Source organism: Capra hircus, chromosome 2 (assembly GCF_001704415.2).
Source record: "Capra hircus breed San Clemente chromosome 2, ASM170441v1, whole genome shotgun sequence".
Lineage (NCBI taxonomy): Eukaryota > Metazoa > Chordata > Mammalia > Artiodactyla > Bovidae > Capra > Capra hircus.
In genome coordinates this window covers 115,364,363-115,384,260 of record NC_030809.1, presented here as the reverse complement: position 1 = coordinate 115,384,260, position 19,898 = coordinate 115,364,363, and the positions used below count along the sequence as shown (strand labels likewise).

At 36.0% G+C, this 19,898-nt stretch overlaps 1 protein-coding gene and 1 non-coding gene across 3 annotated transcripts in view; both read left to right on the top strand.

The window, feature by feature from the left end:
* The window catches only part of LNPK (lunapark, ER junction formation factor), a 103,696-nt gene that overhangs the window by 29,136 nt on the left and 54,662 nt on the right, over nucleotides 1–19,898 (top strand). For both annotated transcript variants that reach the window (XM_005675934.3, XM_005675935.3), the window contains exons 7-8: nucleotides 10,391–10,474; nucleotides 10,554–10,605. In XM_005675934.3, coding sequence (XP_005675991.1) covers nucleotides 10,391–10,474; nucleotides 10,554–10,605 — 136 coding nt within the window. The remainder of the gene's footprint in view (nucleotides 1–10,390; nucleotides 10,475–10,553; nucleotides 10,606–19,898) is intronic.
* TRNAG-UCC lies at nucleotides 11,936–12,008 on the top strand. Its single transcript has one exon. It is a non-coding gene; the product is annotated as a tRNA-Gly (tRNA).

The following is a 19,898-nucleotide window of genomic DNA, read 5'->3' as shown; positions in this document are numbered from 1 at the left end:
GTTAATTTGTATAAAGCTAATGAATTAAGGACTGAATAATTAATGTTTATATGCTGAAAGTAATGACTCTCCAAGGAACACGTATGCTTTTAAATAGCAATTTAATGGTGAAGCTAAATTATGAATATTTTTGCTAGTAAATAATGATTGACAGGAAAAAGCAGTTAGATGGACTTATCAGATTCTCAGAGTCCATATCAGTTGGAAGCTGAGAAGTTAATAAATGAATCATTTTGAAGTACTAAATGAGGCAGAGGGGTAAAAAGGTGAATATCTAGATTTATTATTAGGGCCAAAAAAGGACCAAATATTATGTCAGTTCTCAGATTTTTTTGACACGATAAGGCTAAGAGAGAGCGGAATCAAGAGGATTGGCTATAAAAGAAATTTAACAATGAAAAAAGAAAAATAACCCTAAAGAAAAGGTGGGGGTGGGGAAGAGAATATTTCTTATTTGATTTCTTCCATTGTCTGTTAGCAGTTCTAATTACATGGGCATCTATTGTGGGGCCAGTTAATGCATCCTTCAGATGGGTTGGAAAGACAAGGACCAAGAGAGAGGAAGGACTTCAGATATTTAGAAGTTGATATTTATTAGTTTTACTAAGTGAATTGAACTTGGTATTTGACTTGAATTTACATATGCTTTTTCCACATAATTATTTTTGAAATATAAAAATGATAGTTGAAAGGAGTATCATGTTATATGGAAACTTAATGATATTTAATCATATGCAAAATCAATTTAATGTAATTTAGTCTAACGTCTCAGCTGAGCTATTTAAAATTCTAAAAGCTGATGCTATTAAAGTGCTGCATTCAATATGCCAGCAAATTTGGAAAACTCAGCAGAGGCCACAGGACCGGAAAAGGTCTGTTTTCATTCCAATCCCAAGAAGGACAGTGCCAAAGAATGTTCAAACTACCATATAGTTGCTTTTATTTCACATGCTAGCAAGATAATGCTCAAAATCCCTCAGGCTAGACTTCAGCAGTATGTGAACTGAGAACTTGCAGTTGTACAAGCTGGATTTAGAAAAGGCAGAAGAACCAGTGATCAAATTGGCAGCATCCGTTGGATCATAGAGAAAGCAAAAGAATTCTAGGAAAACATCTATTTCTGCTTCATTGTCTCTGCTAAAGCCTTTGACTGTGTGGATCACAACAAACTGTGGAAAATTCTTAAAGAGATAGGAGTACCAGACCACCTTACCTGCCTCCTGAGAAACCTGTATGCAGGTCAAGAAGTGGCAGAACTGACTGGTTCATAATTGGGAAAGGAGTATGACAAGGCTAGATATTGTCATCCTCCTTATTTAACTTATATGCAGAGTACATCATGTGAAATGCTGGGCTGGATAAATCAGAAGCTGGAATCAAGATTGCCAGGAGAAATATCAGCAGCATCAGATATGCAGATGATACCACTCTAATGGCAGAGAAGAACTAAAGACCGTCTTGATGAGGATGAAAGAGGAGAGTAAAAAAGGTGGCTTGAAACTCAGCATTAAAAAAAGTTAAGATCATGGCAAATAGAAGGGGAGAAAGAAGAAGCAGTAACAAACTTAATTTTCTTGAGCTCCAAAATCACTGCGACTGGTGACTTCAGCCATGAAATTAAAAAATGCTTGCTCCTTGGAAGAAAAGCTGTGACAAACCTAGATAGCCTGTTAAGGAGCCAGAGACATCACTTTGCTGACAAAGGTCAGTGTAGTCAAAGCTATGGTTTTTCTAGTAGTCACGTACTGATGTGAGAGTTGGACCAAAGAGAAGGCTGAGCACTGAAGAACTGATGCTTTCAAACTGTTGGTGAAGAAGACTCTTGAGAGTCCCTTAAACTGCAAGGAGACCAAACCAGTCAATTCTAAAGGAAATCAACCTTAAATATTCATTGAAAGGACTGAGGCTGAAGCCGAAGCTCCAATACTTTGGCCGCCTGATACGAAGAACTGACTCATTGGAAAAGACCCTGATTGAAGGAAAGATTGAAGGCAAAAGGAGAAGAGAGAGGGTGTCAGAGGAGAAGATGGTTGGATGACATCACCGGCTCAATGGACATGAATTTGAGCAAACTCAGGGAGATGGTGGACAACAGAGGAGCCTGTTGTGCTGTAGTCCATGGAGTGGCAAAGAGTCAGACACTACTTAGCGACTGAACAACAATGTAATAGGTAACAATTATGGATGAAACTAATAAAAGTTATGAAGGTTAAGGTTGATGTTAAAAATTGTTCTGTGAATTGATAAGAAAAGACACTAGTCAAGGGATTTATGTACCTGAAAAATAAAGAAGCTTTAATTTTGAAAGGATTCTTTAATCTTTTTTGTTTGATGTCTCGCAGTGTTCAGTGAGGTATTTATCAAAATTGCATTGACATTTTTGATGGTCCTAAATTGAGTTGTAAACATATTCCCACTGTATCTTATTATATTTCTGGCATTTTGTGTGTTATGGAACAGCAAAGTTCAAAATGAGGAAATGCCAGCGATTCTCAATAATATAGAAGTTGTGATATGATTAGTTTGGTTTGCTGATGTGATGAAGAAGATCTGATAGTGCTGATGAAAGCCAAGCCCTATTTGTACCAAAATGGAGAAATACTGATTAACATAGAAAAGGCAAAGAGGCAGACAAAAGAAAAAAGGAAAAAAGAAAAGTTCCGAGTGATGAGAAGCTGATTCAATGTCAGTGGAATTACATGAGCAGAAAACAGAATCTTAGAGAACATATATGACTGGGGAAGAATTCTCAGTAGAGGAACAGAACGGACTTAGAAAATTCTATGAGAGATCTTAAATAACCCTTGATGGAATCGCAGAATAGAAAATGTGCATCTAGGTCTGCCAGTTGGGAAATTCAGTTCAAAGTTCAATTGTTTTCTATGTATAAATGGTTTATGAGGCATCAGTATTACAGAATAGTTCAGAATGGCATTTCTCTTGCAGTATGATTAGAGAAAAATAAATTGGCTGCACTCTAAGGGAACACAGTTTATGTTGAATTAATTGCTGCAGGTTACAGTACTGTTGCTACTGGGAACTAGTCCCTTGTCTTAATGCCCAAGCCCTCAACAGAGATGCTTTGTTTCAGAAGTACTTTATACTTTGTTTAGAACAATGGGTGTTAAAGGGTGAATTTGTAAGGAGTACAGTGTTAGCTAATGATTGTACTGATAATGAGAGGAGAAAGAAGGGACATTGCTTTTCAGTGAAAACAAAATGTAACCAAATGTTTTACCCTACATTTATAGCTTTAAATATACTGACATGACAAATAACTATTAGTTTAAAACTACCCAACTCTTAACTCTCATTAAAAAAATTAATATAAATTGTATTTACTATTTGACATTTTATTGAAGGTGGTTTCCTCAGGGATGCATCTCTTTAATCTGGATAGATCTGTAATGTAATTTGAAATTTGTGAAAGTGTAATTTATAACAGTAAACATGAATTCTCAATTGATTAAAAATTACTTAGAAAGGAAAATGAGTAAGAACAGTCTTTTAAAACAATGTTTTAAATCTAAGGACTTAATCTAAGTATTTACTTACTAAAATAAAGCTAGGAATTAATCTTTAGTTACCTAAAAAGTCTCCCAAGTCTAGATGTGAACATTTTGCCACTCACATATTTTGTGGTCTTTTTTTTTTTTAACTTTTAGTTTAAAAAAATATCACTGTTCAACAGATAATCCATCTGTATCCATGAGCATTCCATTAAAACAGTTCAAAGTCAAAATCCAACAAAACATGAGTCAAAATGACCTCTTTAAGTGGCTTCATGAAAATTCTGTGCTTTTTTTTCTCAGTAGTACAGATATTTCTGTGTGGTAAGTCTTTCCTGGCATTTCTCAGGCAATTTATTTTTTTCCAAGTCCTGAGGAGAATTGTTGGAGAAATTGGGAACATGGGAAGAGTATTATAATTCTCTGAGAATTAAAACTTAACAATCACTACAAATGTTACTGGTTCAAAAGAGTCCACTGCCAGTTGAAAGCAGGAGCAAAAACAGCCGACATGCTGAGCTGTAGGTTAATGTGAACACTTCAGGTAACAGGACAGAAGCACATAGAAGAGAAGTGGCACAATCTACTTAGTCTTGCTTTTGTGGCCATGTTATAAGTATGTTATGGGCCTTGTCTCTTATAACAGTGAGTTATTCTTATAAATAAATGTTAGTAAATTTATTTATTATTTTTTAAGGACTCCTTTTGCTTCCAAAGTTTATTTCATGGAATGTCACTCACAGTATACTGTAGTATACTCTGTACAGAATCCTGTACAAAGTGACATTCCATGAAATAAATTTTGGAAGCAAAAGAAGTCCTTAAATTGACAGTTTTAGCATATGATTCTGCGTGGGGCTATTAATCTCACTAGACATTTCAGATATATTACCCAATAATATTTGCTGGCATTTTCCAGCGTCTGAATATTCACTATAGGCTACATATCTTTGTAAATACTTTAACAGAAGAAATACACAGGGAGAAGTTAGTGTTATTGTGAAATATGCCTATGTGAAATCAAAAAATAATTTAAAATCTGAATTATTAAAAAAATATTGATTTCAACAGCAAAACTAAAATCAGCGTAAGCAGACAATATTTTCTGGTTCAAAATTGGGAAAGAAGTTTGTCAAGGCTGTATATTGTCACCCTGCTTTTTCAGCTTATATGCAGAGTACATCATGTGGAATGAGGTTGGATGAAGCTCAACCTGGAATCACGATTGCCAAAAGAAATATCAGTAACCTCAGATAGGCAGATGACACCCACCCTAATGGCAGAAAGCAAAGAGGAACTGGAGAGCCTCTTGATGAAGGTGACAGTGGAGAGTGAAAAAACTGGCTTAAAGCTCAACATTCAAAAAATGAAGATCATGGCAACTGCTCTCATTACTTCATGGCAAATAGATCGGGAAACAATGGAAACAGTGAGAGACTATTTTATTGGGCTCCAAAATCACTGCGGATGGTGACTGCAGCCATGAAATTAAAGGATGCTTGCTCCTTGAAATATAAGCTCTGATATACCTAGAAATGTATTGAAAAGCAGAGACATCAGTTTGCTGACAAAGATGCATATAGTCAAAGGTATGATTTTTCTAGTAGTCATGTATGGATGTGAGAGTTGTACCATAAAGAAGGATGAGTGTGGAAGAATTGACACTTTTGAACTGTGGTGCTAGAGAAGACTCTTTAGAGTTCCTTGGATAGCAAGGAGATCAAATCAGTCAATTCTAAAGGAAATCAACCTGGAATATTCATTGGCAGGACTGATGCTGAAGCTGAAGCTCCAATACTTTGGCCATCTAATGAGAAGAGCCGACTCATTGGAAAGGACCCTGATGCTGGGAAAGACTGAAGGCAGGAGGAGAAGGGGATGACAGAGGATGAGATAGTTGGATGGTGTCACTGATTCAGTGGCCATTAGTTTGAGCAAACTCTGGGAGATGATGAAGGATAGAATCCTGGCATGCTGCAGTCCATGGAGTTGCAAAGAGTCGGACATGCCTGAGCGACTGAACAACTACAGCAAGACATTATTTTACCATTTTAAAAATATGTGTTTAAATGTGCAACGTACCCTAAAGCTGTGAATTGAAGATGCTTTTGGGCACACTCTTAATAATTTGACCAAAGTCAATGCAAAATAAAAGACGTTTTTAGAGAAAATGTTATATATTTATATTCTGCTGCACTGAGTCTTCCTTACTGTGTGTGTGCTTTCTCTGGTTTCATTGAGCAGGGGCTGCTCTTTATTGTGTGTGCGCTTCGTTGCAGTAGCTTCTCTTGTTGTGTAGCATGAGCTCTTGGGCGTGCAGCCTTCAGTAGCTGTAGTGTGTGGGCTTCGGTGGTTGTGGTGCTTCGGCTTAGTTGCTCTGTAGCATGTGGGATTGTCCCAGACCAGGGATGAAACTGGTGTCCCCTGTGTTGGCAGGAGGATTCTTAACAAATGGAGCACCAGGGAAGTCCAAAATACATTTTTCTCTTTCTAAAAATTTTGTTTTTTAATATATTTTTGGCTGCGTTGGGTCTTTGTTGCTATGTGGGCTTTTCTCTAGTCATGGCAAGCAGGGGCCACTCTCTAGTTGCAGCATGCAGGCTTCTCATTGCAGTGGCTTTTCTTGTTGTGGAGCGTGGGCCGTAAGGCATGTGGGCTCAGTAGATGTGGCTCCTGGGCTCTAGAACACAGCCTCAGTAGTTGTAGTACATGGTCTTAGTTGCTCCGAGGCATGTGGGATCTTCCCGACTCAGGATTGAGTCTGTGTCTCCTGCATTGGCAGGTGGATTCTTTACCACTGAGCCACCAGGGAAACCTCAAAAGATGTTTTTCTACATGGGGAGTACTCATTATGAAACAAGGATCAAGAATATTGGATAGGGCAATTAATGCTTTGTGTGTTTTAAAATTTTATTTCAAGAATTACAATTTAAATGTTGTAGAATTCTCTCTCAAAGAAAAAATGACATTCATTTTGTGTTAGTGTTCCCTTCTTTTAGTGTTCTCTGATGAAATTCTGTATCAGGTAGAAATAACTTTTATATGTTCTCAAAATATATAAGCTTGCCAAAATAATGTTGATTCATAATGAATAAGCAATCATGTGTTTTTTTTTCTTTTTTTTATATTGTTTATTTAAATTTTTGGCTGTGCTGGATCTTTGTTCCTGCACAGGCCTTTTTCTAGCTGTAGCAAATGGAGGCTACTCTCTACTTGCAGTACAACGGCTTCTCATTGCTGTGGCTTCTCTTGTTGAGGAGCGCAGGCTCAGGCTTTAGTATTTGTGGTACGTGGGCTCAGTAGTTGCAGCTCCTGGCTCTATAGCACAGGTTCAGTTCTTACGGTGCATGGGCTTAGCTACCCCGTGGCATGTGGAATCTTCCCGGACCAGGGATCAAACCTGTATCTCTTGGATTGGTAGGTGGATTCTTTACCACAGAGTATCAGGGATGGGGAAACAGTTACAGACTATTCTTTTGGGCTGCAAAATCACTGCAGATGGTGACTGCAGCCATGAAACTAAAAGATGCTTACTCCTTGGAAGAAAAGCTATGACCAACCTAGACAGCATATTAAAAAGCAGAAACATTACTTTGCCAACAAAGGTCAAAGCTATGGTTTTTCCAGTGGTCATGTATGAATGTGAGAGTTGGACGATAAAGAAAGCTGAGCACCAAAGAATTGATCCTTTTGAACTGTGGTGTTGGGGAAGACTCTTGAGAGTCCATTGGACAGCAAGGAGATCCAACCAGTCCATCCTAAAGGAAATCAGTCCTGGTATTCATTGGAAGACTGATGCTGAAGCTGAAATTCCAATACTTTGGCCACCTGATGTGAAGAGCTGACTCATTTGAAAAGACCCTGATGCTTGGAAAGATTGAAGGCAGGAGGAGAAGGGGACAACAGAGGATGAGATGGTTGTGTGGTATCACCGACTCAATGGACATGAGTTTGAGTAAACTCCAGGAGTTGGTGATGGACAGAGAGGCCTGGCATGCTGCAATCCACGGGGTTGCAAAGAATCAAACACGACTGAGTGACTGAACTGAATTGAACCAAGGACTCCCTCTTTATATTAAATAAAAAACTCTGGAACTTTCAATATAATCAATATCACAGAAAAGCAATGCATTCTTTGTTATATCATTCATTATTATTTAAAGTATGTAAAATATTTTGAAGTATACAGAGTAATTTATAATTTTGGTTATTCTGAGAGTTCAGTTTCTCATTCCTGAGTCCTGGTATTAATATGTTGGAAGTTGAAAACATATTTGAAAGCTTGTTTCAGATCCACTCTGAAAAATTGAGGTAATCTCTGAAGATCGTGTGTTTTGTGTTAGGTGCTATTGTAGACTCTCCTATATTATTTAAATTGCATGACAGTGTTATGAGAAAATAGTATTATTTTTTCAACTCTACAAAAGGAGAAACTGGGGCTAACAGATTTGCTTAAAGTCTTTCTACAGCTAATTAAGAATTTGAACCTAGATCTTTTCTGATGCTGTGGTTTCAAGTTTGTATTCTTCCCACTGATCAGATGTCTCTCTATATGAAACAGATTATTCGCTTAAAATGTAGTAGGAATAAATGTGTTAATTAAGCTATTACATGAAAAAAGATTTTTGATGCGAAGAGCTGACTCGTTGGAAAAGATCCTGATGCTGGGAAAGATTGAGGGCAGGAGGAGAAGGGGACGACAGAGGATGAGATGGTTGGATGGCATCACTGACTCGATGGACCTGGGTTTGGGTAGACTCGGGGAATTGGTGATTGACAGGGAGGCTTGGAGTGCTGCGGTTCATGGGGTGCAAAGAGTCAGACGTGACTGAGCGACTGAACTGACCTGAAATGCAAAAAAGAATGGATTTGTATTTTTTGTTTTTTAAAATGATTTTAAGATACTTTACATGTACATAGACATAAACATGAATATTTGCTGAATGATGTATTAGGAGTGACAATCGTTTGTTAAAGTGGCATTTTAGTTTTTAGTTTCGAGTATTGTTTTAAAGATCACAGTTGTATCTAATCTTCTTTTTAAACTTAGCTGTAGTCTTACTCTAGAATTGTGGTGTCCAAATCAGCCACTAGACCTATGTAGCTTTTAAAATTTATGTTATTTGGAGTAGGATAAAGAGGCTTCCTAGGTGGTCCTAGTGGTAAAGAACCCACCTGCCAGTGCAGGAGATGCTGGAGATGCAGGTTCTATCCCTGGTGAGGAAGAAGATCCCCTGGAGGAGGAAATGGCAACCCAGTCCAGTACTCTTGCTAGAGAATCCCATGGACAGAGGAGCCTGGCAGGCTGCAGTACATGGGGTCCCAAAGAATTGGACATGACTGAGTGACTGAGTACAAAGTAGAATAAAAGCTACAGATGGGTTCCTTAGTTGTACAAGCAATATTTTAAGTGATCATTTATCACATATAGTATTGTAGCTGTGGTATTGTGTACATATAAACCACTTTCATTATTACATATAATTCAGTTGTTATAACAGTGGTCTGGACTGTCAAAAATTAATTTGTAGAGGTCAGGGATTCAGTTCTTTGCTGTTTCATGTAGATTATGTTCATTTGGGGATAGATCATATCTTGCCTTCTGTCCCCATTCCCATTTTTTCCCCAACCCTAAAGAAGTAATGTTACAAACATTTTCTTTACATCAGAATTTTAGATGTGCTTGTTTTAAGACTTATAATAATTTTGAAATTATTAGAAATATGTTTTAGTTTCACTAAACCAAGGTTAATAAATCATCTAAGCACTTTTACTTCTTAAATATTATATTGAGTTTTTAATGAGAAATCTATTAACTACTATTGTGGCAGCATATTTTAGTTATAGTTTAACTTGGTAAATGTGCTCTGCTTTGCATTTTAAAATAAATGCCCTTTGTAATAATCATGACATTTAATGAATCTAAGTGGCTGTCAGTGGTCACTGAAAAGGAAAAGTTCCTCTTCCAAGTTTTGCAAAAGCATTTTCATTCTGTATATTAGTTATCTGTCATAATTATGACTGTCTTACATTAAAGTAAAACTTTTTCTGATATTGGGCTTTAACTGCTAAAATGATGCTTTACTAGTGATTACTTTTGAAATTAAACCCACATATTAAACCATAAAATGACTTGAGTGCATTGTAAATAAAATGCTATAATAATGAAGTGCTTTAATTATAGTCACTAGTGTGAGCATAGAACTCAGTAAAATTTTTGCTTAAATTCTTACTGTGTTCTGTTTTTTACCTCTAAAGTTGTTTGAATCAGAGTAAAAAAGGGAGAGCTTCACCTTTTAAAGTCATTTGAGCAAATTCCATGAGCGAGCATGGCTGTTCTCCCAGTTGCTGAGTTTTCACTGAATTTTGCAGCAAGCTAATTGCTTCTGCTAATAAATAATCTAAAATCGATGCTGACAGCAGTTAATTGGCACAGAGATTTTATTTTGTAAAGCTCTTGGCTAACGACCTTCTTTAAATTAATAGCATTAAGTGCTATGAGGAAATAAATCTGAGGAATTGCCTGTCATTTGCTTGTCATGTCTAATAACTTCCAATAATGATGGCTGATAGATTTTTGCACATTCCATTATTGAAGTTGGTGCATGTAATTATTCTCCTCATTATATGTAAACAATTAGCAATATTTGGTATTTCCTGTAGTAAAGCTGTTAAATACAAGTAGCATATTAGAGGTTAGAAGCCATTTTAAATTCTGAATTTTATTATTTGAATGTAGGAAGTCTTTCATGCTATCTGGATATATTATGTGCTATTTATTTTAAGCCTTGTACTTGAATACTTTTTGAATAGGACTTATAAAAATATGTAGTGTATGAGTGTTTTAAAATGTGACAATTTGTGAAAATTTTTGTTTGCAGCTTGAAGAAGTCATGGAAAAAGAAACTTATAAAACAGCTAAATTAATTCTTGAAAGGTTTGATCCAGATTCAAAGAAAGCAAAGGTAAGGCTGTGGTATCACCGTTTTATTATAAATTGCCCATTGTAGTAGGATACTGTAATAACATTACTGTATTTGATAGGAGTTTGAGCCACCATCTGCTGGAGCAACTGTAACTCCAAGACCTGGACAAGGTAAATAAACTTTGTAGAAACTGCTGCTGCTGTTGGAAAGATCCCTATTTACCCAAGTGAGTTCAAAAGTGTGATAGAGGTGTGAAAAAATATAAAATGCTTTTATATTAATTTGTATTTGGTTATTTGGGATATGACTTAAAGTAGATGGCAGTAAGTTTATTTCATTTTCATTAAAGATGTTATCTGTTGAGATTAAATATATAATTGGTTATGGTCTTTTGAAATTTAAATGATTTCACCAATATTTTGTAATTTCCCCCCTTTAAATAAGAGCCTCCTGGAATATCTGCTATTATGAAAATTCCTACATCTTTCTGATTTATTTTGAGGAAATTAAATGAAGATTTTTGTCAAATTTTAGTTTCTTCTAAAATAACACTTTTAGTTAGGAAGAGGAAAATAATTTAGAAATGAGAAGAATATTGAATTACTGCTATATAATAGCATTAACTCTTGCTTTTTGAGGTTATATTGCCAGATTACTAGTGAAACCATTACTATTATATCATTAAATATATGTAATTTAAAAAATGTTATTAAGTGATTATATAAAGAATTCCCATGACTAGTGTGTGAAAAGATATTTTTGAGGTTGCACTGGCTTCCCTTTTTGTTCTTGTCTCTAGAATATAATAATACATAGGCATACCTCAGAGATATTGCAGGTTTGGTTCCAGACCACCCCCAAGAGTAAATATCGTAATAAAGTGAGTCACATGAATTTTTTGGTTTCCTGGTATATATTAAAGTTATGTTTATACCATACTGTAGTCTGTTAAGTGTGCAATAGCAATATGTCAAGAAAAAAATATATATCCCTTAATTAAAAAATACTTTGTTGCTAAAAAATGCTAATCATCATCTGATAATGCAGAGTTGCCATAAACCTTCAATTTGTATAGTTTATTTTGTAAAAAGAAAAAAAGAACTCGGTATACGTAAAGCACAATCAAGCGAAGCACCGTAAAAGGAGGTATGCCTGTAGTTTGTAAGGCTTTTGTTGCAATACAGAATATACTGTATTTAATTTTTACTCTTATAAATCATCAGAATTGGAGCCTGGTTTATAAAGTTAGGGTGATATTTAGAACTTTGAGAAGTCAGTACTTCTATTAATTACCACAGTGACCAGGAGTATTAATAAGCCATAATAGTTTTAGGTATTCTAGTTGGTGGAGGTATGTGGAAAGAATCTCATCTTTGCCATCTTTCATAAGTAGAATTCTGGTTAATAGAAATATTAGCCTGTTCTTCTGATGAATATAGAAGTTTATCAAAAGTTATGTTAAAATTTAAAGATGATTAAAATAAATTAATTTTAGGGAATTCCCTGGTGGTCCAGTGGTTAGGACTCTGCACTTCCACTGCAGAGGGTATGGGTTCAATCCCTGGCTGGGGAACTAAGATCCAGCAAGCTTCATCGCATGGCCGAAGAAAAGAAAATTATTTGCAGTGTAGCACCTACTTTCATAATCAGTTTAAATTTTTTTACAATTTATACTTCTTACTAGAAATTATAAAAAATATTGTGGCCTGCAGGCCAGGTTTCTATACTTTTTTATATAACTGTTACTAACTTTACAAAGATACTTTTGAAATAACCTTCATTAATATATTTTTAAAATGTGATATTTTGCAGAAAGCTGATGCTGTTACTTGAAATCTATTTTCTCTCATTATAAAAGAACAGATGTATGACTTTCTTAAGCATTTATTAATAATTAGGCAGTGTTAATTCATTTAAGAATCTGAACTTATCTTTCCTTAGAAACTTTTGAAACTCAAACTTTTTTTCTTCTAATGTCATATTGTAACTATAGAAAAACCATCTCTGATCTCTCTGATTTGGATTCCTGAAGCACTACTTTTGGGCATTCTTTTAGGGAAAATTAACATTTAGCTATAATACAGATGAATTGTTCAGTTAAAAAATTGTATTAAATAACTCTTATGTGTAGACACCAGGGGGAATAAAGAGATGAATATAGTATGGCTTTTGACCTTAAGAAGCTTATAATCTATTTTTTAAAGTATTTTTTCTAGGGTACACTATTCTAGTATTCATAACTTTTCCAGGTCAATAGATATTAATTACTATTTGGAATTTTTTCCCCTATTTTAAAAAAAAATTATAAACTGTATCTCAACTTTATTCCCCTTATTGAGAATTATAGTTTTCATGTTAATTTGATCTTGTTACTATTCTTTTGATAGGTGACTTAGTCATACATTTTATTTATGTTTAAGTTCTGTGTTTCTGTGAGTTTAAACTTGTCTTTATTGCTTTTTTTTAAACCATTGTTAGTCCCTTCCTCCCTTCCTCTTTTCCTCCCTCCCTCCCTGTTACTCTTTTCTCTTCCCTCCTCCTTTTTTTTCGCTTTTGTTTCTTTCACCTATTTCTGAGCTTATATAATAGGAAAGGGGAAAAACTACTAAAGGGTGTTTGTATGTACATTATGTGGCCCTTGAACAGATCTGCTCTCCAAACTGAATCTAATTGGGGTGTCTTTATTTTACTACCTTTCTTTAATGTTTACTAAACCAGATCTTAGATTCATGTATAATGGGTAGCTTTCTCTCATTCTTTATTATTTAGGTGTAAATGATACATATTATGGGCTTCCCAGGAGGCGCTAGTGGTAAAGAACCTGCATGCCAGGGCAGGAGCTGTAAGAGATGTGGGTTCAGTCCTTGGGTCGGGAGAATCCCCTGGAGGAGGGCGTGGCAACTCACTGCAGTATTCTTGCCTGGAGAATCCCATGGATAGAGAAGCCTGGTGGGCTGTAGTCCATAGGGTCGAAAAGAGTTGAACATGACTGAAGTGACTTAACACGATGTATCTTATACTAAAATTTACTATGAAATTTGTGAATAGTATTTTTTGATTTGTTTAGGTTTAGCACTGAAAGGAATATAGTACTTACTGATATAATACTAACCTGACTGCCAGCCTCCTACCCACCCATCTTTTTATCTCTTGTATTTTGTTTTTTAAATTATTGAAGTATAGTTGACATACAGTATTGGTTTCAGGTGTACAACATAGTGATTCAACATTTATATGCATTAAAAAATGCTCTCCTTGGAAAGTATAGCAACCATCTGTCACCATACCAAGTTATTATACTATTATTGACTGTATTCTTCATGCTTTACATAATATTATATCCTCAAAACTTATTTATTATGTGACTGGATGTTTGTACCTTTTAATCTCTTTCACCTATTTTGACCATTTGCCAACTCCTCATTTCTCTGGCAACTACCAGTTTGTTCTCTGTATCTGAGTCTGTTTCTGTTTTGTTTGTTTGTTTTGGTTTATAGGTATGACGTATAAGTGAAATCATCTGGTTTTTGCCTTTTTTTGCCTGACTTGCTTCACTTACCAGAATAACCCATAGGTCCATTCATGTTGTTGCATGGCTGAGTAGTAGTCCATTGTATACATAAATGTATACCATATTTTCTTTATCTATCTATGGGTGGACACTTAGTTTGCTTCCATATCTTGCTATTTGACATAATATTGCAGTGAACATAGGTGTGCATATATCTTTTCAAATTAGTATTTTTGTTTTCTTCAAATAGAAACCCAGGTGTGGAATTACAGGATCTTCTGGTAGTTCTTTTTATTATTTGAGCAACCTTCATACTGTTTTCTATAGTGGCTGTACCAATTTATCCCACCAACATGTGAGGGTTCCTTTTTCTCTTTGCCAACACTTTTTTATTTGTTGTCTTTTTGGTAATAGCCATTTTGACACGTGTGAGGTGATACCTTAGCATGATTTTGATTTGCATTTCCCTGATAATTAGTGACATTAAGCAACTTTTCATGTTTCTGTTGGTCATCTGTGTGTCATCTTTGGAAAAATGTCTCTTCTGTTCCTCTGCCCATTTTTTAATCAGATTGCTTGGTTTTTTGATATTGAGTCATGTATATTATTTGTATATTTTGTATATTAGCCCTTTGGTGGATATATCACTTGCAAATATCTTTTCCCAATAAAAAGGTTGCCTTTTTGTTTTGTTATTTTTCTTTGCTATGCAAAAGTTTTTAGTTTGATTAGTCCTGTTTGTTTATTCTTGCTTTTGTTCCGCTTGCCTGAGGAGATAGATACAAAAAGATATACTGTTGTCAGGATTTATTGCGTATGTTTTCTTACAGGGGTTTTATATTTTTAGTCTTTAATCCACTTTGAGTTTATGTTTGAATATGGTAAAAGAAAGTGGTCTAGTTTGATTCTTTTGTGTTTAACTGTCCAATTTTCCCAACACTATTTATTGAAGAGACTTTCACTTGATATTTCTGCCTCCTTTGTCATAGATTAATTGACTATAATCATGGCTTATTCCTGAGCTTTGTTCCATTCCATTGATCTGTGTGACTGCTTTTGTGAGCACTGCACTATTTTGATTAGTACATGTGCATGCATGCTTAGTCATTTTGTTGTGTCTGGCACTATGTGACTCCATGGACTTCAACCTGTCAGTCTTTTCTGTCCGTAGGATTTTCCAGGCAAGAATACTAGAGTGGGTTGCCATTTCCTCCTCGAAGAGATCCTCCCAACCCAGAGACTGAACCTGTGTCTCCTGCATTGGCATGCGTGCCAAGTTGCTTTAGTTGTGTCTGACTGTTTGCTACCTCATGGACTGTAGCCGACCAGGCTCCTCTGTCCATGGGATTCTGCAGGTAGGAATACTGGTGTGGGTTGCCATGCCCTCCTCCAAGGGGTCTTCCTGACCCAGGGGTCAAACCCACGTCTCTTATGTCTCCTGCATTGGCAGGTGGGTTCTTTACTAGAAGTGCCATCTGGGAAGCCCTTTGATTATTATAGCCCTGTAGTATAATTTGAACTCTGGGAGTATGCTAACTGTCTTTGTTCTTCTTTGCGTATTTGGAGTCTTTTGTGGTTCCATATCAATTTTAGGATCATTTTTTTCTAGTTTTGTGTAAAATGCCATTGGTATTTTGATAGAGATTGCATTGAATTTGTAGATGGCTTTTTGTAGTATGGACATTTTGAGTGTTAATTCTTCCAACCCATGAACATGGTATATCTTTCCATTTATTTGTTTCATTATCAATTTTTTTCATTAGTATCTTACAGTTTTCAGATTAGTATCTTACAGTATCTTATTTAAATTTATTCCTATTTATTTGATTCTTTTTGATGTAATTATAAATGCGATTGTTTTCTTAATTTTTTTCCTTTCTGATAGTACATTATTAGTGTATAGAAATGAAACAGACTTCCATATATTAAATTTGTATCCTTCAACTTTATTGAATTCATAAGTTGGTTTGAAAGTTTTTTTGTGATGTCTTTAGGGTTTTGTATATTTAATATCATGTTCTCCGCCAATAGTGACAGTTTCAATTTGGATTCCTTTTCTTGTCTGATGGCTGTGGCTAGGACTTGCAATACATGTTAAGTAAATGTAGTGAGAGTGGGCATTTTTGTCTCTTTCCTGATCTTATAGGAAAAGGTTTCAGCTTTCTCTGCTGAGTCTTAGCTGTGAGTTTGTCATCAGTTCAGTTCAGTCGCTCAGTCGTGTCTGACTCTGCGACCTCATGGGCTGCAGCATGCCAGGCCTCCCTGTCTATCACCAATTCTCAGAGTTTATTCAAACTCATGTCCATTGAGTCAGTGATGCCATCCAACCATCTCATCCCCTGTCATTCCCTTCTCCTCCTGCCTTCAATCTTTCCCGGCATCAGGGTCTTCTTCAATGAGTCAGTTCTTCACATCAGGTGGCCAAAGTATTGGCATTTCAGCTTCAACATCAGTCCTTCCAATGAATACCAGGACTGATTTCCTTTAGGATTGACTGGCTGGATCTCCTTGCAGTACAACGGACTCTTAAGAGTCTTTTCCAATACCACAGTTCAAAAGCATCAATTCTCCAGCACTCAGCTTTCTTTACAGTCCTACTCTCACATCCCTACATGACTACTGGAAAAATCAGAGGTTTGACTAGGTGGACCTTTGTTGGCAATGTAATGTTTCTGCTTTTTAATATGCTGTGTAGGTTGGTCATAACTTTTCTTCCAAGGAGCAAGAGTCTTTTAATTTCATGGTTGCAGTCACTATCTGCAGTGATTTTGAAGCCCCCCAAAATTAAGTCGTCACTGTTTCCACTATTTCCCCATCTATTTGCCATGAAGTGATGGGACCAGACCATGATGTTAGTTTTCTGAATGTTGAGTTTTAAGCCAACTTTTTCACTCTCCTCTCTCACATTCATCAAGAGGCTCTTTAGTTCTCCTTCGCTTTCTGGCATAAGGATGATGTCATCTGCATATCTGAGGTTTTTGATATTTCTCCCGGCAGTCTTGATTCCAGTTTGTGCTTCATCCAGCCCAGAATTTCTCATGATGTACTACTATGCATGTAAGTTAAATAAGCAGAGTGTCATATATGGACTTTATTATATTGAGGTATATTTCCACCATATCCATTTTGTTGAGAGTTTTTATCATAAATGGTTGTTGGATTTTGTCAAATGCTTTTTCTACGTATATTGAGATAATCATGATTTTTATCTTTTGTCTTGTTAACATGGTGTATAACATTAATTGATTTTTGGATATTGAACCATCCTTGCATCCTTGGGATAAACCCCACTTGATTGTGGTGTGTGATCCTTTTAATGTATTGTTCAATTTGGTTTGCTAGTATTTTATTGAAGATGTTTGCATCTTTGTTTATCCAGGAGTATTGGCTTATAATATTTCTATAGTGTTCTTATCTGATTTTGGTATAAGGGTAAAGGGAGCACTGTTGGAATGAATTTGGGAATGATCCTTCTATTTTGGGGATAGTTTGAGGATAGGTATTTACTCTTCTTTAAATGTTTACTAGAATTCTTCTGTGAAGCCATTTGGTCCTGGACTTCTGTTGGGGTTTTTGTTTGATTACCAATTCAATTTCACTACTGATAACTGTAGTCTGTTCATGTTTGCTATTTCTTTATGATTCACTCTTGGGGGAGTGTATGTTTCTGGGAGTTCATCCATTTTTCCTGCTTTGTGCATTTTGTGGTGGTGGTGGTGGGTTAGTTGCTAAGTTGTGTCTAACTCTTATAACCCCATGAACTGTAGTTTGCCATGCTCCTCTATTCATGGGATTTTTCCAAGCAAGAATACTGGAGTGGGTTGCCATTTCCTTCTCTAGGGCATATTCCCAACCTAGGGAATGAACCCGGGTCTTCTACATTCCAGGTGGTCTCCTGCATTGCAGGTGGAATCTTTACTAACTGAGCCACCAGGGGAGCCTTTGTGCATTTTATTGGCTTATAATTATTCATAGTAATCTTTTATGATTCTTTCTGTGATATTTCGGTGTGTTGATTGTAACTTCTTTTATTTCTGATTTTATTCATTTGGGTCCTGTCTTTTTTTCTTGATGAGTCTGGCTAAAGTTTTATCAATTTTGTTTATCTTTTCAAAGAATCAGTTTTTAGTTTCACTGATCTTTATTATTTTTTAGTTTCTGTTTCATTTATTTCTGCTCTGATCTTCTTTAGTTTCTTCCTGCTGCTAACTTTGGGGTTTTGTTTATTCTTTTTTCCCCTAGTTTCTTGAGACGTAATGTTAAATGGTTTACTTGAGGTTTTTCTTATTTCTTAAGTAGGCTTATATCATTGTAAACTTAGCTGTTAGAACTGCTTTTGCTGTGCTCCATAGATTTGATATGTTGTATGTCTGTTTTTGTTTATCTCAAGGTATTTTTTAATTTCCCCTTTGATTTCTTTGTTGACCAGTTTGTTGTTTAGTAGCATATTGCTTAGCCTCCGTGTATTTGTATTTTTCTATTTTTTTCTTGTAATTGTTTTCTAGTCTTATACTGTTGTGGTCAGAAAAGATGCTTGATATAATTTCAGTCTTCTTAATTTACTGGGACTTGTTTTGTGGCCAAGCATGTGATCTGTCTTGGAGAATGTTTGATGTGCAGTTGAAAAGAATGTATTCTGCTGCTTTTGGATGGAATGTTTAGTGTATTTATATATAAAGTCTTTCTGGTATAATGTGTCATGTAAGGCCAGTGTTTTAAATTGATTTTTCTCTGGCTAATCTATCTATTGATATAAATGGGGCATTAAACTTCCCTACTATTATTGTATTATTGTCTCTCCCTTTATGTCTGTTTTATATTTGCTTTATATTTTTAGATGCTTTTGTGTTGGTCACATAGATATTTACAAGTAATATGACTTGTTAGATTCATCCATTTATCCTTGTGTAATGCCCTTTGTTTCATGTTAAAATTTTTGCTTTAAAGTCTGTTTTTTTCTCATGTAAGTATTGTTGCCCCAGCTTTCTTTTTGTTTCCATTTGTATGGAGTATATTTTTCTATTCCTCTGCTTTCCATCTGTTCAGTTCAGTTCCGTCACTCAGTCGTGTCTGACTCTTTGCAACCCCATGAATCGCAGCATGCCAGGCCTCCCTGTCCATCACCATCTCCCAGAGTTCACTCAGACTCACGTCCATTGAGTCAGTGATGCCATCCAGCCATATCATCCTTGGTCATCCCCTTCTCCTCCTGCCCCCAGTCCCTCCCAGCATCAGAGTCTTTTCAATGAGTCAACTCTTTGCATGAGGTGGCCAAAGTACTGGAGCTTCAGCTTTAGCATCATTCCTTCCAAAGAAATCCCAGGGTTGATCTCCTTCAGAATGGACTGGTTGGATCTCCTTGCAGTCCAAGGGACTCTCAAGAGTCTTCTCCAACACCACAGTTCAAAAGCATCAATTCTTCGGCACTCAGCCTTCTTCACAGTCCAGCTCTCACATCCATACATGACCACAGGAAAAACCATAGCCTTGACTAGATGGACCTTAGTCGGCAAAGTAATGTCTCTGCTTATAAATATACTATCTAGGTTGGTCATAACTTTCCTTCCAAGGAGTAAGCATCTTTTAATTTCATGGCTGCAATCACCATCTGCAGTGATTTTGGAGCCCCCAAAAATAAAGTCTGACACTGTTTCCACTGTTTCCCCATCTATTTCCCATGAAGTGATGGGACCAGATGCCATAATCTTCGTTTTCTGAATGTTGAGCTTTAGGCCAACTTTTTCACTTTTACTTTCATCAAGAGGCTTTTTAGCTCCTCTTCACTTTCTGCCATAAGGGTGGTGTCATCTGGATTTCTGAGGTTATTGATATTTCTCCTGGCAATCTTGATTCCAGCTTGTGTTTCTTCCAATTGTAATCCCTTCAGCCATCCATTGTCTTTTGATTACAGTATTTTTGTCCATTTATATATAATTATTGCCTTTTTGTTGT